Genomic DNA, 22,730 nt, shown 5'->3' with positions numbered 1-22,730 from the left:
TTTAGTGTTCAGGGCGCTGCTAAGACTGCTAACTCGACCCGGGTGCAAAATGAACATTTTGCCCCTAGAAATCCTAATTGACCATTTTACCACTGGACCTCAAAATATCGACCCGAAGCCAACCGAACTCCTTAAAACACCTCAAAACATATTTATAATCATTTTCTAGATGTAAACTCGAGCCCATTCAATAGCTTATACGATTCGTTTTAAAACTTGGACCGGTGTCCCGGTCTTAACCCAATCAAACACGAAACTCAACCAAACTTTTCTCAACTTAAACCATGACTTGAACCTACATGACCAGCCCTTAACCCCTTGTTTCAGACCACCTAAGACCCTCGAAAATGACCATACAGCTGCTAGAAAAATTCTGCACTTGCACCCACCAAACCCTAGTGCACCTATCCTGCAAATAATCGACCCTAGCCCAAAATCGACCAAATCAGCCTCGAACCAGACCACCCTAGGACCAAGACCAAGCCGTGGACCCTCTCACAAACCCACGCCTAAAGCCCCCATGCGTGCGGACGTGCATGGTTCTAACAACAACACACGCGAGTCCCGTAATCAAGCCACACCTTCCTCGCTCTACCCTCGGCTCGCAACCAGCCATACATAGACCTCCCTAGATCACGACTTGGACCCACCAAGGTCCGCACCACGGCCTGATTCAGCCCTTCATGGTCGTGCCCTTTTCTTCCCTTCACCCGATCGGCCAATCGTCACTAGCACCCAAATGATCTGATCGGTTCTCTCTATAGCTCGACCCCTATCCTATTCCAGCACCTTGACGCCTCAGATCTCGACATGTACAGACCTTAAAACCTTGATTTAGCAGCCCCTTACGCAAACAAATCAAGAACGTGAGTTACATGTAAAGGAATATGCATATTTCGTGCCAAAATCGTATAAAACCTACACAACGTGATACATCTAAGATTTCTCATGCCAAAAACATACAAACCAACATATATTGATTTGAATAATGAGAAAAACGAGATATAGGCGTGCCTTTGCGTATTTACGCTCGAAACCTTTGAGATAATCGCGTAGAACTTGCACCGGAGAGACGGGAAAGGAGTTCTTTGAAAAACTTTGAAGAATTTCGAAGGAGAAGGCTGGAGTTTTCGAAAATGCTACCGCTGAAAAAATGAGAGGGGGGCCGAAATGTTTAGCGGTAGGTTTAGGGTTTTTGATGGTAGGTTTAATATAATATTCAGTGTATAGTGGGATCTTAATAAAAAATAATAGGATTAAGTAAAATTTTGGGCTCATTAGGCATTAAATAATCTCATTAAGCTCAAAAACACTATTGAAAAGTATTTGTTTAGGTACGTTTTTGAAAATATTGTTCAAACCCTCAATAAGTCCCCCGATTCCGGTTCAAAATATGACCCGACGAGTAAAAATACCATACCAATGACCATTTTCGAAAGTCACCTTTAATTACACCATATATTAAATAATTAAAAATAATTATTTAATAAAAATATTTTTCCTTAACTGTCTTCGGTCTCCATTCCTCATTCGAGCGCGAAATACTACTAAAAGCTCTGATACATGAAACCTTAATAAAACCATGAAATAAAACACATATCAATGCAATAATCATGCATTTAATGCATTAAAATAATTAAACACATCTTAATAAAACCCTAAATTGCATTCATTTAGGTTACGTAACTCGAATTTCCTAGAACTTACATCTTCGCTCATAAGCGATGAGTGAATCCCCGAATACAATTCTCTGACTTCAACTTATTTCGAAACTACACCCAACCTCGCCACATGATGACCTTCAATGGAGTCGGTAAACAGATTAAAGTGCATGCTAGTACGCAGAGCCTCCATGTTGTATTAGGTCAAAAGACTATTGGTGAACAACCATAACCGCAGACAATTCCGCTCAATAAGTGATAGCCACTAAAAAGTTCGATGGATTGTTGTTCAGTGCATAATCAAATGATCACTCATCTGTATGGATAAAAATCTCTACGCTCTTACAATGAAACATGACGTTTACATCACCGATGTTAGTCTCAAACTCGAGCAACTTTTATCCTAATTTTAGATGACTAAATCGGCTAGGAACCAGTTTAGAATATACAATATGGTTCCTAATGAGTTTCATTGATCTTACGTTGAGACACAAATCTCATGATACCTATTGTATATTCAAGAGCTTTATCTATTCAATTTACATCGATATACAAATAAAATAAATGTAATAATTGGATAAAACCATAAAATATTATTAAAATAAAAAATAATTTTACATTAAAATTCAATAAAGCTCAAATCACATGTTTACTGGTAAGATACTTAATCTAACACTCTCCGATACTCCAGGCTTTAGTGCCTTTACGCATGAATGAGGTCTGAGACGTTGAAAGGATGGGCGACAAGGGCAGGCATCAAATCAAATTTTAGGACACACAAATTGGTGGATTCCATACACGAACACCATTGTTGTCTCTTAAAATATAAGGACCTCTGACCTAACATCTATTATTGCAAGTCCGATCCTTCGTACAAGTGTTCCCAACATGATCTTCTCCTTTTTCTTTAATCATACCTCTTTATCTTCGCATCTCTTTACAAATTTTGGCTCACAAAAATTTATTACCAACTTTCATGTACACGGTTTTCCAAAAAGTAGTGGTCAAAAAATTTAGGGACAGAAATTTCGAATGGTCGACCTAAGAATATCGATTTGAAAAGGTAAAAAATAATTTATGGTGAAAATTTTAAATGATGATGAATATATATATGTATATATGTAACACTATAATTTCGAATAATTCTATAACAAGTGGCTATAATTTCTTTCTTTTTATTTACAAATGGGAGAAGGTTCGAACATGAGCCGGTATAAGACAAGTGGCTTTTGTTTTTTTGGACAGTAGGGGCTAATTTCGATACATGCAAAACTGTCCAAAAGCTAGAATCCTAACGAGTTTTGGTTTATTAATTAAATGGTTATATACTCGGTACATACTATATATATTGTAGGAAAAGCGTTTTCTTCGCGTCACATTTCTACTATAGAATCTAATTAATAATGGTGTTTCAATGTTTCACCTTTAAAGTTTACAAGAAAATCTGTTTTCCAATTATATAAACCCTAATAAATAATATCTAGTTACTTCAAGTTAAAGTGTCGGTGTCATCATTTCCAACGTCATGCCAACACTATGATAAAAATGACTGAAAATGAATTTTTTTTTTACATATTAGAAGATTAAGACCGTAAATTGACTGTAACTTGATAAAAAATAACCGAAAATAACAGTACGTGTATTCTAACTCTAAAATCCTATAAATAGTGATTGAGCAACCAATACATGAACTTCTTTTTAGATTTTCTTGGGTTGCCTTGTAAAAACAGTAAAAGTTAATTTTAAATTTGAATCTCTTCCAATAAAAGATATGTTAGATGAGCTAAGCGATGGTGAATCACATGTGATCCATCCATTCAAACTTATAATATGAATCATTAATTAGTTGGTGGAGATGTGCATGTTTACCAGAATTATGAAATAACCCTAATATTATTTGAGCAAAACAATAATATAAAAAAGGGTTTTGTATTGTAATTTATTCAAATGTCACATGGCACATGTACTCGAACTATGATATATTTCAATATAATTAGGGTTGTTTTACTTAACATGAGCTGTTAAAAGATTATCTGTCATTACTTTTTAGGTCTTCCATATATATATATATATATATATATATATATATATATAAATCTTATGTAAAACTTTGAAAAAGAATTGTCCTACATGACACAATTAGTAGCTTTACACCATAGTATTTGGTTCGTGAGACGAGATAATAGAGAATCTATAATATGAAGATCAGAGATCTCACATACACGCACTACATATGTAACATAAATGAACGATATTTATGTTGTTTCTGATATTTATAAATTATAAGGCATAAAAACCAAATCAAGTCAATTCGATTTTCAGACTACACCACTGCCAAAACTTTATCCCACCTGTCTGGATTAGAAAATTTGTAGCATGAATTAAAAAATAAATCTTAGTACGAAATCTTGTTTCTAAAATGAGAAATTGGGCAACATTATTTTTTTAGAAAAGGGCATATTGGAGAAGAATAGATAGAGATTTTGATGGTGCAATTTGAAGTAGTGGAAAGATATTTTTTTAAAAAAGAAAAACCATTAATTTTTAAAAAAGATCTTACAATTTTTATTTTGGACTTTCATTTTGAGAGAATCTTTTTTTTTCCTCGTTTAAGTGTATGTCCTAAACTGGCAATCGGGCCATAGTATTGCATTGTAAATGGGCTAAATGAAGATTGAAAGTCCAATATAACACGTATTCTTGTATTCATAGATCTCACGGATATTCTTTTTACATAATAATTAATAAAAATATGTATATAATATAACAGCACTGCGCTCTTACTATAGAGTATATGAAATCTAATATGTGTGATTAGTTATTGTATCGTACGAGCCAAAGCTCGTCTCAATTTCAGTTTGACCGAGTTCGTTTCAATATTGTTTGACGTCTCAATTTCAGTTTGACCGAGTTCGTTTCAATATTGTTTGACGTCTCAATTTCAGTTTGACCGAGTTCGTTTCAATATTGTTTGAGTTGTTCGAGTGATTTCTTGACGAGTTCAAGTTTTGATGATTCAGTCTGAGTACAAATTTAACCTGAATTTTCTTAATATATATACACACACTACTTTTTACAATTTGAAGGGATTTTTTTGATAAATAATACTAAGTTCGAATAAAGGTCGAGGTAAAAAGACTCATTGTTGTATATTATAAGTTATCAACTATTTGCTATAACATGTTTTTAAAGAAGATTCAATATTAATGTTTACATTTGTTTTTTTGATAAGTTTTGGACTAATTTAAATATTTCACAATGTAGTTTTTCGGTTGCTGTAAAAATTTAATTAATTAGCCACGCAAATTATTATTATTATGAAATATAAAATTTAAAAGGTTTTTCTAACATCCAATCATTTGCTATAACATGAAGTTATAAATATTGTTGTTTTATATAAAAAGCTGAACCAAATGACCAAAAAATCAATAAATGTGGAATAAGTCTCTTGTGAGACGATCTCACGAATCTTTATCTTTGAGACGGTTCAATCCTACCGATATTCACAATAAAAAGTAATACTTTTTCATGGATGACCCAAATAAGAAATCTGTCTCACAAAATACTACCTATGAGACCATCTCACACAAGTTTTTGCTATAAACGTGTGGAACTATAAGTAAAGATGTCAAAACAAGTTAATAGAGGAGATGAGTATGTCTTTGGTAGATTCAAAATACATCGATTCAACATATCTATTTTAGATGACAAGACGGATTAACCAATTTTATATGTAAATTGATGGGTCGAAACAGATCACCTCACAATCCACCGTTAGCTATTTTATATTGCGTGGACCGGGACTCGACCCATTTTGACGTGAGTGTGCAAAATAATATTTTTTTTTATGTTGTTGGCAACGGAAGAGAGCGCACTGACTATTGGCGGAGGCAAACAGAATGAGGCCACAGGTAGTGTTGTTCGGAGACTCGCTGACACAGCGATCTTTTGAATCAGGGGGTTGGGGTGCAGCTCTTGCTAACATTTATTCAAGAAAGGTGATTTCTTTCTCTGAATCTTCAAAGATTTTCATTTGGGCGATCTATTTGTGTATATTTTTATTTGGGTATGCAAACAAATCTATTTGCAGGTTGATGTAATTCTTCGTGGGTATGGTGGATATAACACTAGGTGGGCTCTGTTCTTGTTGCATCACCTTTTCCCTTTGGTAATCGACATTCTTGACGTTTAACTAATGTTCATCTCGTGTTTGTTTTTCTTGCTTGTGTTGATGCCAGTTTTTGTTTGATGGGTGTTCTTGGCTGGCATTTGTTTCTTACCGTTGTTTATATTGTGATTTGTTCCGTTCGATGGAATTTGGTTCAAGTGTTTTTCTCCAATAGAGTTTGATTGTACCTTTTCTTTTAGTACAATTTGCGGGATCCTATAAGTAACAAGTTGATGTGGATTGATTGCACTTTCTCGTTGGCCCATTATAGAATGCATTGGAATGTGCAAAGATTAAGATGACTCTCGAACAAGAAATTATTTTATTTAATCTCACATCGATTTCATGATCAGATGCGCACTTGTAAATTTGAGCGTTACCCTCCTGACGACTATCCTTTTGATTTCTACTTTCCTCTTGAACTTCTATCCTGATCTTCTCGATTTTATTGATTTCGACATGGCAAAACTATTGAGACATTGTCAGCAATACACTGAATTCTGATAGGTGAATTGAAGCCATCCAAACTAGGCCCATTTGCTGAACTATTTTTTGTGTTTTGAATTCGTTTTTAGTACTTATAAGTTATATCCGGACATTCAAAATCATTAGGACGGCATTGTCCAAGGTAAGATTTCCTTCTATGAGGAGTTCCATTTGCGAGGACATGATAGAGGGAATACTTAAATTATGGTCAAATTAGGTTATCAGTCACTGGCTTTCTTATTATGTTAGGCTATAAATTCAAGATGTGTTCCATACCTTTTAGTATTCAGTGCATGTAACATGCACTTTAATCCAGCTTCTCAAAGGTGATTGAATGCCGTCTAGAATGAGCGCCGTGGATGTTGGCTTCTCAAGAGGTTGGCGACGTTACAAATGTCTCACATTGAGTATGAAAACTAATAAAGAATAGCTTATGAACTCATGAGGTAATACCACCCATTAGGCAAGTCTTTTGGGATTGTACGTTTCTTGAGTTCATAAACTAACATAGTATTTAATTTCTAGTGATTAGAAGAAAACTGTTTTGATGATTAGTAGTTAACTAATTTTATACTTTTGCTTAAGTAGGCCTTCCATTATGATATTACTTTCATATCACACTCTGTTAACGCTACCATAAAGAAGCAAAATGCAATAACAAACTATTAACTTATCTCAACTGTCTTCAACTGATTCATCTGGGAAACAAGGAGTGTGATCTTGTGCGCTTTAGTTTTTGAGAGTTTTCATTGAGAACCTTGCCTGTAGGCTATATCTGCAACTGGTGCTGGTCCATTGAATTGGACTTTTCCATTTTTGTTTGCTCAGTTCTACTGCAAAATGTATGTGTATTAATGTGTTTATCATATTAACAAAGATTAGATTATGAGACACCCCAGAGGAAATAAGTAACTTCGTCGATTCCCTCATGATCACGTCAAATGTGTGATGCTGTTGATACGCTAAAACTCAGTAGGGGACCCGTTTTTTTTATCTTCTAATTTTTAATGAATTTTTCTGATGCTTTAACATCTTATGCAGGGATCTGCAACACCTCCTATGGCTGTTACCATATTTTTCGGGGCTAATGATGCTGCCCTATTAGGAGGCACTGGTGAAAAGCAGCATGTGCCCATGGAAGAGTACAAGGAAAATCTTAGAAAAATGGTTCAACATATTAAGGTTTTATTCTCCACTTTAATCTTTGCTCAATATTCTTTACTTATGTAGAGAGAACATCCTAATTGGAACCTTTGCAGGTGATTGTGAGCAAAATAATACCATAGATGTCCTATCATTCATCCAAAGGGAGCACAAGTTTCTCCAAATATTTTTTAAGATAATTATCATTGTTGAGAAATATCTTTGAATAAGTTTTATTCAATTGAAAGGACTTGTCTTGTATAACTTTTCCCTTGCTTAATTAGCAAAGTAAATTTTTTTTGACACTTCACATTTCTTTCATCATTTATTTCAATAATTTTCTTGAAACTGATTAATATTTTTCTCTGTAAAATATGTTGTCTATTCTGGTTATTCAGAGAAAAGCTAAATCCTTGGTTATCTTTAATTTGTATAGTAAACTGTTTACAGGGATAACCGATCATGCAGAAATTGACATTATATGCTTTTAACCTGGTGTACATAATTAAAGATTGATGATAAAAGAATTCAAGCTATAAGTTTTAGTTGTCCAAACACATACTATATCAGCCGTAGCATCACGATTCGGTTTTAATGATAACTGCAGATTTGGTCTCCCAGGACACTTGTTGTGCTCGTATCTCCACCTCCCATTTATATAGAAGGGCGTAGAGAGTTTGCAAGGTATCAAATATTTTATTTAGCATCTTCCCACAGTCCTTTTCAGCTGCGTGAAAATTGTGAATGGTAAGATTTGCAGGTAATCCCTTGAGCGGATTATTTTTCTTGATGTTTGTTACAGAGGCTAGAAAGTGGAATCTATGAATTATGGTACATATAACGCAACATTCACTGTTTATTAATCCAACCTCTAAAATCAAATTTCCAAGAACGAGTTTTAACTTCTCACTGGCTTGGGCCCAGCTGCCCAGGATGGATCACTTCGTTTTTGTTGAAGTAGTCTGATTTTACTTCGCCTTTATGTTTTGTTTCATGAAATTGTGTAAATAGAATCTCGAGGCATGATTTGGACCTTAAACTTCCTCTTTATCATAACAGCTATAGTCCTTGCATTGTGTTTCTTCGGTTATTTACTACATTAGCCACGTGCTTGGAACACCTCAAACTCAGATGACTTGCTCGGGATTTTAGGGGGAAATGGCCATTTTCTTTATTATGTTCTATAACTTGAGCAGGTCTCTGTACGGTGACAAGGCATCAAACATGCCTGATAGGACGAATGAAGTGACAGGAGCATATGCTGAACAATGTGTTGGTTTAGCCAAAGAACTTGGTACCCCTTCGATTAATTTATGGTCCAAGATGCAGGAAACCGAGGGTTGGCAGGAAAAATTCTTAAGGTTTGTTCATCTAAGTCCTGTATAACATGAGTCTGATATTAGGACACATACTAGTAAAATCGAGCCCAAACGTTACTCCTTAAGTTGAGCTCTTGTAGTGCTGGACTCCAGCGCGACTACCTGCCTAATTATTCGAGGACTTGAATTTGTTATATTCGAACTCCAGTCCCGGGAATATTTGGGCAATTGATCTCAAAAGGCTTGAAACTTTTTGAATAGCTTGAATTGGCTCAACTGTTACTTGATGTTTCTTGAATCTTTTCTGAATTAATTGATATGTTAAATAATTTATAACGTAATATAATCATGTAACATTTGAGCATCTCGACGATCACTTGATTTTTAATTACATGTGCTCGATTTGAACCAAGATGCTCATGTCTTGGCTTGGTGCACTTACAATGATGATCTGAGATCAAAACATTGTGGAAGTAACACCCCTGTTTTTTTACAGTGACGGCTTACACCTTACGCCTGAAGGAAACACTATTGTTTTCCAGGAAGTTAATAAAGTTTTCGACGAGGCTGGATTCTCGGCCCTGTCGTATGATTTCCCCCCTCATGCAGAGATTGACGGAAAGAATCCTGAAAAAACTTTCCTGACCAACGCTATGGGGTGCAATATATAGTTCATTTCTTAAAGCCTTAAAGCCAACTTCTTTTCAGCATATGCCTTGGATTTCTTGTGTCCTGTCTTGTATTCATGCTGAGATTATACATTTGGTATATAATTAACTTTTTTTATTTTTGATTTATAATTTTCTTTGTTATTATTGTTTTTTTTCCAAATTTACTTTCAGGTAGAGTTTGGATATGGAAATTGTAGCTTGAAGAACACTAAATAAGTCCGGTTTTTTTTAAAATATTTTTTTTAAAAAAAACACTAGTGTTTTTAACATTTGTATAATATTGGAAAATGTTTTTTGTTTTTATTTTAAATAAAAGTTAAAGCAAAAGTCCAAAATTTTTTTTCTAGTTTTTATAAAAATGTATTTAGTCTATTGACTTATCCAATCAACTGACTCTACAAATATACAACATAGATTATCTAAAGTTAAAAAACTAAAATGTTATATAGAAATTTCCTGATTAAAGGGGCTAGATTTTAAATTTATTTTGAAATTTTAAAATTCTATAATTTCCAACTTTTGGGTCGGTTTCCATGACAATTATTTGTGTAAAAATTTTATAAGTGTTTTTTTTCTTATTTCAATATCATCAGATCTTGTGAGTTTTTTTTTTATATTTTTATGGAATTTGACATATATATTGTTTATTGATAATCAAATAGCTAAAATTTGACTATATAATATGGAGAAAAATATTTCTAAGTGTAGCATATAACAATCCTGCAAAAATGATGGTAATATTTATGAGATAAATGACAAAATTAATAAATCTTAAACCAATTTTGGAATTAATACACTTTGAATACCAATTAAGTAATTCTGAATTTAATGTCATTAGTAAGCAAAATTTCTACGGTTACCACCTTTAATTTGTCAGCATTTCTTTGCTTCTAATTAATGCTGGGGGGAATCACTAATCACCACATTCAAAATTCAACAATTTTTAGTATCTAATTTTTAACTTATAATTTACATGTTTCAAGAATATTGTCCCATCGTACATTTAGGCGATTTTCCCCTTCGAATAATTTTTTTTATTGAAAAAGAATTATACGTATAAGAGGAGTTAAATAATAAAGTTATTAGGTACACAAAAACTAGAAAGACCTTGTATTTATACCACTAATTAATTGATTTAATTATAAGTTTTAAAGAACATTTTCTTAATGAAAAATTTCCTTACAAATTATTTTGATTAAGAAGATATTATTCACAAAATTAAAAGAATAAAACTATTTTTTTAGAAAAATTACATATATAATATTAAAAATTGTAGTAGACGATTATTAAACTTCAACATTGTTGTTTTAATGCAATTTTGATAATTATATTTAATGGTCAATTTAAAATTCTACTATATCTTTATCTTGAGTAGGTCTCTTGTGAGACGGTCTCACGAATTTTATCTATGAGACGGGTCAACCCTGTCGATATTCACAATAAAAAATAATACTTTTAGCATAAAAAGTAATACTTTTTCATGAATAACCCATATAAGAGATCCGTCTCACAAAATACGATCTGTGTGACCGTCTCACACAAGTTTTTGCCCTTTTATCTTTGAATTTCATTTTGAAAGTGTTCTCACTTGACAAGCCATTATATATATATATATATATATATATATATATATATATATATATATATATATATATATATCATCAACCGTACTCATTTTTGTGTCGATCGATAGGTGAGCAATATGTTTAAGTAAATCAAAATATATAAATTTCTTTGACTAAAGTCAACCCCACCGTCAGATCAAGCAACAAATCAATGGTCAAGATGAATTTATGACAACATTAAATGCCACTTTTATTCCTAAATAAATACATAAATTCGATGAAATTCCGACAAAGATTTGGCATTCTTCTTCATCCCTTCAAGTGCTCGTCAATGGAGTCCGTATCAACGTGTGGAAATGACCATGATGCCCCTTTACCAATTTGTTCATCGAACAATATTATTGACTTGAAACTTGAAATGTCAGGCCAAGATTTTTGCATGGAGAATTTCCTGTCCTCAGCATCAAGGAGTTACCTCCAAGATTTCAACCATCTCGATCATTTTTCCGTGAATTTGTCACCGTTTGAACCGGATATTAGGATCTGCATGGATGATGGTTTCGATCATTTTGATCCCTTTGTCCACTATTCTTCTTCTGATTTCGAAACTGTAGAACTAGTACTGGTGCAGCGACCATACAAAATTTCAAAAATGGCGGATTGTTCCTGAATTTTTTGAATAAGAAGTATACACCAATGGAGGTCGAAACATCCATAATCTGTCAAGATCATAAGCCATTGTCCTTTGTTTTTCATGATGATCAGAATTCACGTATTTCCACTGGCAATGCAAGTACTGTAAGTGACAAAAACGATTCTATTAAAAGAAGCAAAAAAGTGCGAATTCGGGATAGTGACATCAATGAGAGTGAACCAACATCGACTAAAAACTAAATCAGCCAAGGGGCAATGGACCATTGAAGAAGACGAGTAAGAAACGAATAAACAAAATCGATCCCAGAAACTTACAGAAACATGATATATACTGTATAATTCTTTTTTAAGGTCTGAATTATTTGTTATGTAATTGTGCAGACTTTTGATCCAATTGGTGGAGAAATATGGAGTTAGGAAATGGTCACAAATAGCGCAAATGCTGAAGGGGAGAATAGGGAAGCAATGCAGAGAGAGGTGGCATAACCACTTGAGGCCTGATATCAAAGTTGGAATCAATTATTCCTCATTCTTTTAAAATTACTATTTTTTTAAAAAAATATTCTATATTAATCAGGCTCTGATATATAATCTAATTCAAAAAATTCAATTCTACATTCCATAGTTTTCGGCTCCATATCATTTGAAACGAAAGAAAGATCATATCATATCATCAATGTATAAATTAAAACAGTCGTTTCTCTTTTAATGAAAAAAATAAGAATAATATTCATGTAGTTATCCTTTTTCTTTTTATGTATTTCAGAGAATCAAGATTGGCTACCCAATTTCTTAATAAGTGATTAGGATTCATAATATTGAGATTATCTCGTAAATTTTGCTCGTGTGGTCTTTAGGCAAAGGTATGCAGTCTCTATGTATCTGTGGTGTACATAGCTTTTTTTCAAGATTTTACGTAAAGAAATGGATTTGTATTATCGTTCTAAATATAAAATCAAATTATACATTAATAGAATAATTAATATATTTTTGCGATTGCTTACATCCAGAAGGACATATGGACAGAGGAGGAAGACAGAATTTTAATTGAGGCCCATGCAGAAATAGGTAAAAAATGGGCAGAAATCACCAAAAAACTACCCGGGAGGACTGAGAATTCGATCAAGAATCATTGGAATGCAACTAAAAGAAGACAGTTTTCGAGACGAAAATGCAGAACAAAATGGCCAAAACCAAGTTCCCTCCTCCAAAACTACATCAAAAGCCTTAATTTCGTGAAAGGGAGTAGTAGCAGATCAAGAAACACTGCACAAACTGATCATAAGGGAAGGCCTGAATGTTTCTTCATCACGGAAGTTGGAAACAGAGTTATGCCCAGTTGATCAGATGGTGCGCGGAAATGATTTTGACGAGATCCCAGAGTTCGGTTTTGATGATGATCATGACTTAATCGACGACAGACATATAGAATCGTTTATCGGTGATATAGCGAGCAGTTATCTCTCAGAAATTGATGATGATCTGTGTTTTGAGGTGGAGTAGCCATTTGATCTGCATAGTGGAGTGAAGGAGGAGGTAGGTTTTTTTGACAAGGATATAGAGTTGATGGATTTTATCTCTTGAAAGCCAAAATTTCCAAGGAAAAAAAATCTTGCGAGAATCCACAATAATTCAGCGTATAACATTTGAGAACCTGAAAATGAATTGACCAAGTTAGATTATAGAACTTGGTTTTAATGGGACTACGTTCGTTTTTCTTATTTCCAAAATTTGAATTAGCGAATCCTTTGGCGCACCTCGGTTTTTGCACGTATTTATATGGGTTTTATTTCCTTATGAATATAAAATCACCATGGGAGTTGAAGACAGACTCAAACCAGGTTAGAAAAAGTACATGATAGAAGGGAGTCGAGCCTGACCTTCATACCAAAGAGTTCAGATTGTCGCCGAATCTTATTACCATCAACTTACGAAACTCACCTGGAATCTGAAGAAAAAATCTTGCAGGATTCAACAGTATCAATAATCTGAAAATCATTTGTATGCAAATATATTTTCGGACGTGGGTAAGAAGTAGCGAACTTTTTCGACCATTATTGTCTAGGAATTTAATTTATATCAACAATCACAACTATCATTAAAAAAAAAAAAAAACAATCACAACTATCATTATGGATTTCCAGTAAAGAATCAAGTCAGACACATAAATGGGGAAAAAACATAAACCGAATAGAGAAAAATGCAATGTACTAACACACGAGTAAGAGATCACACAAATTGCATCTAAATCTAAACCCCCAACATTACCAGGACATCAAAATTTGGTAACATGAGGCCTTTAGGCAGTTTTTGCCTTTGGCTTAATTCCCTTCACTCTTGAGTATAGGAACACTCCAGCAAGTGCTATTCCGGTACCTGCACCCAAAAAATATGAAGGGTTGAGATTTATTTTGGATTCATCATCTTCTACGATTACAAAGAATTATGAAAAATCAAGCTGTACCGATGGAATTAAGAGGTGAAACAGCTGTGTGGAAGACGAGAACAGAGCTCACAATCACCACCACACGCTTGACACAGTTCCCCACAGAGTGGGTTACTGGAGATACACGTTGCAATATCATGTAAGAAACCTGCACAACCAGATATTATCAGCATTTTCCTCGTATCAACCAATCGTTTATCTTTAAATTTAGTATAATAATATCATAAATTAGGAGTAAAGGAGATCTTAAGCTCTAGAAATGAAAAACATGCAGAATTATGACATCTTTTCAAGATAATGTGTTTATCCACCATGTGAATTTTGAAAATATTACTTTGACTGTTAACAAAAGATGGTAACTCGCCCCATATTCTAGCATGCAAATCAATCCATTCAAACTAATTAGCATACTTTATTCTATTATTTTCAGCTCATAAAAAAACAGAATGATCCATGCACACAGTCGTAATTGTGATGAAAAAAATATTGTATGGTCCATCACGAAGAAGAAAAAAATCATTGGACAAGCAAAGAACTTAACTGCACGTTTAGTTTGTGTTCCATATCTTCAGTAGAAACATTTTTTGATGCACAACTCTCAGGCTGAACTTGTCAACACTTTGAACTATGACTATAATTTCTTAATTAAATAAAGAGCATATTTGTTCTTAATATCCGTTACCAAAATTTTTATGGTTCCTTCAATTCAAAGTTGCAATTTTTTATGTGAAGCGAGTTTATTAAAGAAAATAAATGCTGGTTTGAATATTACTAGAATGCAACTCTGCTCTCACGTGCCTGAAAATTTTAGTGAGTGCTTAATTTGGAAGGGTACCCTGCTAAGCAAATTGTCCACATGTAACTAAGCAACGGGTTTACACAATGAAAGAAAACTCTCCAGTGCTGACCTGCTGATATGCATGGAAGCACAGAGCTGCCAGAATCGACCTAATGCATATTTCTTTGACATCCAACCCCTGTTGACAAACAAAATAAAGTAAAAAAGAAATCTCCAATAGAAACTATTAAAGTCATACAAAGCTTTAAACCAAAAGAAGAAAAATGCTCTTTTAGAAAAAGAGGCAGAATAAAATATGTTAAAAAGCTTTTACTTCTTACTAAATTCACTTACAGATGCCTGAATGTAAGAAGGCATAAACTTGATTCCTTCCGTGAAGATAGTAGGAAGCACCATCAAAAAGAATGACATAATAGTAATGACTGCAAAAAGAGAAATGTTGTCCAAGGATTCCTGTATAAAGAGAAATTGAAGCTAAAGCACCATTTCACAAAATTTATAAGTAGAATAAGCTAATTATTTCTTCTACTGTCTAACTATCATGTACACAAAGTATTATTTGATTTCCAAATATACCTCTTTCTTAACCATAAACTTTTTGCTAAGAACATTGCGAGACTGGTTTGTCAAGTTTGAGGCCATTGCACTCCAAAAGCCAGCCCTTCAAAGCAAACATGGCAAAAACTCACAAGATGATCCTGATAAAATTTTGATACCAGACTGATTCATGAAAACAATTGATTGACAGCATTGAGTCATGGTTCTTTACCAGTTAAAAGAGACCTCAGTCATTGATGCCAAACCAACTCCACCAACAACTGGTATAAGTGAGAAAACTACCCATACTGTAGGAAACTGTAAAAAGCGGTGCCAATTAAGGAAACATTCAGTTAAATTGCAATCATTCTTGTATTCGAAAAGATTTGAGTTTTCAGTCAATGGATTAACATGTATACTTAGCAAGTAGAAGACAGGTTACGAGGAGAAAAGTTGGGAGAAAAGTTATTTTTCTCTTCTGCCAGGTTACCAAGCTATTTAATGAATCACAAAAAATGTGCTGCAAGTGAACAAAAAATGTCTTCTTAACAATGCAGTATTAAGTATCAAGTGTAAAGTACAGATTATTTTTAAGACATGTAGAAGCGGGATGATTGATGCTTGCTTAAACAGACAACTGCTTTACATGTCATAACGTTGCAAACTTTTGAATCACCATATAAAAAGCTTGTAACCACCAAAATAAATAAAAATAATTTAACAATAACTGAGTCCTGTACCTCCCCCAGAAACATTGCAGAGAGAATAACTGAGAAGAATGGCTCCATAGCTTTAATTGTGTGAGTGAATGAGACAGCTACTTTTCCAAGACTCATGTTAGTGAAGACATTTCCCAGCGTATGCGCCACTGCGAGAGGAAGAATGGCAGCAAGCTGCAATTGATTGGTGGATACAATATTATATTCCATCTCTGCTATCACTGTACTTAATGAGGAAAACGCAGAACATGTATTCTTGAACGGTTCATTTAAATACCTGAGCACCACTGATTTTAGGCCGCTTGTAAATATTCAAGGTCCACATCAAAATGACAATTACAGTCCCAACAGCAAATTGAAATAGAGAAACCGTCACTGGGTAAGGATAAACTTTGAGAACCTGATATAAACAAGCTTCATCATAATATATCAATGCTTAATGATTATCACGTATTGCACGGTGGATAAGGTAAAACTGGCGATTTAAACATGCAATTATTAAGAAAACAATGATGATTCCGCACAAATTCCATGCCACAAGATAATCTGATGATAGTTTTTTCCAAATTCGCTTTCATCTGTGTATCTTCTCATGAGTGGCACATCAAAATCAAAATTTGAAACAATAAGAAACTTCAGTCCCAAGTAAAGCAGCTGATACATAACAATGCAACGGGAAAACAGCAACAAGAACTTCAATTCCAAAAAGAGCAGCTGATATTTAATATGAAAGGGAAAAGAAGCGTGAGTTAGTTATTTTGTCTCTTACGTTTTCAGTCCAGCGAGAAGATGAAACGGAATTTCATGTTCTAGTGCCTTTTCTTTCATTTGATAGGATTCGTTCGGCACTCTCAAACTCTACTTTAGAAAACTTTAAGCATGATTATTCAAGAAAGAATAGACATGGATAAAATGTTTGCAGAACACATTTTACAGAAAATATTCGGTAGCAATATACCCTTTTTCATCAGATATTCAGCTAATAGTTTCAAAAGTGCTATCGACATGCTTCCGATACTTCAACAACATCATGGATCAAAACAGCGAGTGGATGTACGATGAGAAAACTAAAATCTTGCAACTTTTTCAACACAAAACAGAAATTTAAAGCATACAACCACTAAATCATAATTTTAATAACAAAATCCCTCCGGATATTAGAAAAAGGCATCCCACAAAGAAAATTCCAAAAAATATATCGCAGACAGTTAGTTCGGCGACCTACAAATTGCATAACGCCACCCGATCTAAAGAAACTGAAAAGGAGATGTAAGCAACTAACTACCTGCTTGTTGTAGATGTTGAAGTAGATGTTAAACAAGTACCAAAATCCGAACAAAATCCCGAGCACCAAAATATCAGCGCTCTTTGATTTCGGGATTTCAGCTGCTTCCCTACTTTCCGCAGTAGCCCGAACCGGAACAACGTCTGATCGAGTCACTGGATTCTGACTGGAAACCCACCCACTTCGACTCAGAGAGCAGGAGATAGGCGCCGAAGGACCAGACGAAAACAGAGATGCGGATACGCTCCTGAGACGGCGGCGTTCAGAGTACAGAGCGAGATGCATGGGATTGAATCCATTGTTGCGGGGATCATTGGAGAGAGAACTGGCGGGGGAGAAGGAAATCGCGCCGCCTTGCATGTTTCCGGATCAAGGCAGGATTTGGTGGAGGAAGGAGTTAGTAGTGTACATATGGCGGGGGTTGGGAGGGCAGGTGGTGGTGGGGTACGCCGAAAGCTCCGTCGATCGAAGAGGCTAGCGATGTGTGCAGACCGCTAGAATATCCAATTTTTTCAGACACCAGTATATTCTATTCTCATTTCAGGGGGGGTTTTGAGATTCTTTTCATTCGTGACCTGGAACGACATGAATTTGTCCTAATAAATCGACTACATTCGTTGTCGTTTTCAATTAATTAATTGGATCTAATTACTTTCTTTAATACATTCGAAATCTGATACCCACCCATATTGTTTAGACAACTAGTTAACCTATATTTGTTATGTTATATTAATTTCATGTTTATTTGGTCATATTATTTCTACAAATACTAAATACGTATATTACATTAATCAAATCATTAAATTTAAATTACAATATTATCTTTAATAAATAATATTATTCATATTTTATTAATTATTAAAAAGACAAAATGATAATTTATCGTATTATCTCAAATTTAATCAATCAAATTAAACAAACTATTATTTATCAATCAAACTAAATACTATATCATTATTTTTTATTCTTTCATTAATTTATTGGATTAATTATTTATATATTATTATTTTATCTTTAATTTCAAATAATGTCTAGCAAGTTTTGCTCGACTTTGAGAATGAAATCAACGTTGATGTACACAACTAATCTCTAGCAAGTAATTACGGTTTCCTCTCTCTCACAATAACCAGTTTTCTTCTTCTCGAATTCTCACATTTTTTGTTGAACATCATATAATTGGGTTTTTTTTTTAAAAAAAAAAATCGATTTTTCTGGATATTTGGTTGGATTTTGTGTTTTTGTACATTTATTATGTTTTTCCACCTTTTCATTGAGATTTTTTTAGAACTTGGGTTTCGATTTTGTCGATTATGATTTGTTTTATAATTTCTTTTTTTATGAAAAAATTAAGGAGTGACTTAAACAAAGGTTTGCGGTAGCTATTGTTAATTAAAATTCTCCATTTTTTCAGGTAGAATATAATTTTTGATTCCATGATATCATAAGCCTTCTTTATTTCAGCAATAAATTAACCAAATGATCATGTGCAACTTGCATGTAGTTCAACACAAAATCTTAATATATCCAACAAAATTATGAATTTGAATGATTTTGTGTTAGAATTATAGAAAGAGAACTGCAAGCATGCATCAAAGATTGTCAAGCAGAGGATATAAAATAGCAAGTGGAGTATGAAAAAATAAGTGGAGTCGTTTTGAGATTTTTGGGACGAGACTCACACATGTTATGTATATCGTTAGTTTTAATTATTAAATTGATTAAATGACTAACTCGAACAAAATTTGTAAATATTTAAAACTAAATCGGGAACTCCGAAACATTTGGGGCCAAATCGAGAAAGAGACCAAACATCTAAGATTGAACCGTATATGACATAATGTTTGTCACTTTATCAAAAGTTATAGCTGGTGATAACGACACAAATCAAATCTTTTAAATCGTACACAGCTCAAGCACCACGTTTTATTACTTTACCCATCAAAAACAATTATTGCACCCAACAATCACTCCCTCAACAATTGTACTACTTGCAATTAATAGGAATTTAACTCATGACATTGGCTATAATATAATTGTAAAACCGAACACATGTCTCTTTACTAAAAGCTATAGTTGGTGGTAAATGTGTAACTCAAATATTTTAAACCGTGTATCAGCTCAAGCACCATGTTTCGATTGCTCTATCCTGCAAGGACAAATATTGCATTCAACAAATTGGGTCTTTCTTGAGTTAATTAACCATTATATGGACGTAAGGATCAACTCAGACAAATTTTTGAAATGTTTAGAACTAAACTGAGAATGCCAAAACATTTGAAACCGAACTTAGAAACGTGTCAAATATATTGGAATGAACCGGATCTTTCCCAACTATCATAACATAATTTAGAGGGCAAAAGGTTTTGATAGTAATATAATTATTTAGTAATTAACATAATTTATTTTATGTTAAAAGTAAAAAATTCAAACTCATAAAATATAGAAAAAAGCCTTGTGTGAGACGATTTCACGTGTCGTATTTGTGAGACAGATCTCTTATTTGGGTCATCCATGAAAACGTATTACTTTTTATGCTAAGAGTATTACTTTTTATTGTGAAAATCGGTAGGGTTGATCCATCTCACAAATAAAAATTCGTGAGATCGTCTCACAAGAGACATACTCTAAGATATATTAAACTACACACTTTATAATATTTTCTCTACTCAATAGTGTTTTTCTTCACAATTTGAGATACCTATTTATAGAATTTCTTTGAAAATAATCCAAAATTTAATACATCATTACGTACATCATCGCACACTAATTTTCAATATTTACAACTCTTGTTTTCAACATTCAATAATTTCAATTTTTATTTTCAATATTTAAAGTTTATTGTGAGGAATAATTGTTATAACAAAATTATTGTTTCGAGATTGTACATAATTTCATTTAAGTGAGATCGATAGACTATGTCCATCATTTAATTATTTTTGACATAATTAATGAACTCTGAATGTCGATTTGACACCCCAATTGCATCTATTTCTGAAGAATGTACGTAGACGACGAATTTACATCTATTTTTAATGAAAGAACACTTGTTATGTAAAATATGGACCCCGAGCAAGTGAAAATGGCTAATAAATTTTAAGCGAGGTGATTGTAATTTATTTGGTTGGGGTAAGGGACCAAGAGTTGAACTAATATTGTTTTTCCACTTTTTTCCTAATTATTTTTGTATTATTTGTAGGATCGGACATTAATATATTTGATCAATTTACATTATAGCAAGATAACGCAGTTATTAAGAGATTGATTGTTGAGAAACAGTATTTCTTAGTTAGGAAAACAATCAAATTAAACACGAGATTTAAGTAGTTCTACGATTTAAAATATTTGAGTTATATCATTACTACTTACATCTGCTATATATATAGCTTTTAGTAATATAGCAAATGATTTATCCAAAATATAAATAGTCGAATTACCTATTCATTATTATGAGGTGAAACATATAACACCAAATGTTGTGGTATTTTATGGACCTAAGATATGTCACATAACTCGCTACATAATATTAAAGATCCAAACCCTGTATTTTCGGAGGAAGAGCATGAAGCTTACTATGTAACGACGGTCGAGGTGCCTACAAACAAAGTATAGTTCCTATCAGATGAGTTTTCGTGAAAGAATAATAGATTTGCGATTATATTTTACTCAAAATAAACATTTATTGCGCGTCAACCATATATGTTTTATATAACTTCAATGGAAACTATAAAATTGTTTCAAAAAAAATATTATAATTTTTTCAAAGTAGAATAGTTAAAGCTGCATGATTAATCTGTTCCATAAAAAAACATGAAGAGAAATTAATAAAAATATAAAATAAAATAAAATAAACAACCGCAGAGGCTGCTTATCGCATGCCAAACAGCTTTACCATGTTTGTTCTAAGTTGCTTGTTTTCATGATACGTATTATTTTTTTCTCTTAATTTCTTAACTAATTAAGAGAGAAGAAAATCAATCCAAATGTTTAAATATTTCACTCAATTCCATGTAATTCATATTTTTTTAAAAAAAAAAAGCATTTTAAACCAAATTAAAATAATATTCTATTATCTATTTAGAGAGTATTTTCAATCACTAAAAAAAATTTATTCTTGCCTTTTTTACTTTTAAAACATCAATTTTATGTGTTTTTTAAATCCATATTATGTCGGTTTTTATTTAATTAATTGGAATCCAAAGATGGTTCTAAAAAATTATTATAATAAAATGTTAGTTTTATAATCATTTATTTATCAAACAACGTCTACTTATGATTTACAAGTTTTCATTTCTTTTTTCAAACATTACCGACTTCACTATAAACACTTTCGTAACAGTTCATAGACACGTGCACACACATATATACATATATATAAGGGTTGGAGTCCACCCTAGCCTTACATATATATATAGGGGTGGAGCTACCCCTGGGCTAGGATTGGCTCCGGTCCCACTTTTTTTTTTTTAAAAAAAGTTAATACTTTTAAATTTTAAATTTTTTTCGGCTCATATTAAAAATAGAACAAATTTTTTATCAGTTTTTTTTTTTAAAAATTTTTAGTCAAATGTTTAAAAACTAAAAATAAAACAACTCCCACAAATCATAATTCATTATTGAGTATTGATTGGTTTATTGTCGTATGTTCTGAAATTATGCAACTTTTGGGATAAAAATTCAACAACTCTAAAATTATATGAATATTTAGTTGTGATTATTCGAGTTGCAATAATATTGTCTTATATATATGAATTTTGGAGTTCGATTTTTTACTCTAAAATTTTATTGTTGCAAAGTTTTGGAATACAATCAATTGGTTGAAATGTTTGATGATTACTGATGTGTAATTATTATTGGATTTGTTTTTTGATTTTTTTATTTATAATAATCGAAAAGTAAATAAGTAATAAATTTGAAAAATAATTCTTTGTTGTAAAATTTTGGGAATATTGAATTTTTCTAATTAAGTAACTCAAGGAATGAAGAAAATAAAAAAATGTCAAGTTATTTTTACATGAAAAGAACATATATCAACAAAGAATGGACAAACATCAATTACAATTTATGAGTGAACAAAATATCGGTTTCAACCAAAATAACAAACCAAAATGAATTAGTTTGAAAATCCGGTTCGATGCTAAGGTGCAATAATTGTCCCTTCTAGGTAAAGCGATCGAGTCATGACACTTATACTGCCGTGCGATTTAAAATATTTGAGTTGCACAATTATCACCAGCTATAGCTTTTGGTAAAGCGTCAAACGTTTGGTCCTACATTCGG

General features: G+C 32.8%; 3 protein-coding genes across 3 annotated transcripts; 2 read left to right on the top strand and 1 right to left on the bottom strand.

Moving 5' to 3' along the window:
- Nucleotides 1-5,468: 5,468 nt before the first annotated feature.
- Nucleotides 5,469-9,589, top strand: LOC142540836 (GDSL esterase/lipase At5g62930). Its single transcript, XM_075647253.1, has 6 exons — nucleotides 5,469-5,659; nucleotides 5,752-5,829; nucleotides 7,357-7,497; nucleotides 8,066-8,142; nucleotides 8,655-8,819; nucleotides 9,274-9,589. The coding sequence occupies exons 1-6, from the start codon at nucleotides 5,561-5,563 to the stop codon at nucleotides 9,446-9,448; spliced, it is 735 nt and encodes a 244-aa protein (XP_075503368.1). The 5' UTR covers nucleotides 5,469-5,560; the 3' UTR covers nucleotides 9,449-9,589.
- Nucleotides 9,590-11,619: 2,030 nt separating this feature from the next.
- On the top strand, nucleotides 11,620-13,518 carry LOC142538516 (transcription factor MYB98-like; the record flags this gene model as incomplete). Its single annotated transcript, XM_075643829.1, is given in 4 exon segments — nucleotides 11,620-11,855; nucleotides 11,857-11,943; nucleotides 12,049-12,175; nucleotides 12,678-13,518. Coding segments are annotated over 4 exon segments (783 nt in total), but the record flags the coding sequence as incomplete, so codon positions are not given.
- A 267-nt stretch (nucleotides 13,519-13,785) lies between these two features.
- Nucleotides 13,786-18,019, bottom strand: LOC142540835 (phosphoenolpyruvate/phosphate translocator 1, chloroplastic-like). The gene is made up of 9 exons (XM_075647252.1): nucleotides 17,454-18,019; nucleotides 16,446-16,568; nucleotides 16,190-16,342; nucleotides 15,682-15,767; nucleotides 15,489-15,573; nucleotides 15,246-15,365; nucleotides 15,022-15,090; nucleotides 14,132-14,261; nucleotides 13,786-14,043 (listed from the first exon to the last, which is right to left on the bottom strand). Exons 1-9 carry the CDS (start codon nucleotides 17,811-17,813, stop codon nucleotides 13,967-13,969), a joined length of 1,203 nt encoding a protein of 400 aa, XP_075503367.1. The 5' UTR covers nucleotides 17,814-18,019; the 3' UTR covers nucleotides 13,786-13,966.
- Nucleotides 18,020-22,730: the final 4,711 nt, after the last annotated feature.

This window comes from Primulina tabacum, chromosome 3 (assembly GCF_025594145.1).
Source record: "Primulina tabacum isolate GXHZ01 chromosome 3, ASM2559414v2, whole genome shotgun sequence".
NCBI classification, from domain to species: Eukaryota; Viridiplantae; Streptophyta; class Magnoliopsida; order Lamiales; family Gesneriaceae; genus Primulina; species Primulina tabacum.
This window is presented reverse-complemented; position numbering and strand designations above follow the sequence as displayed.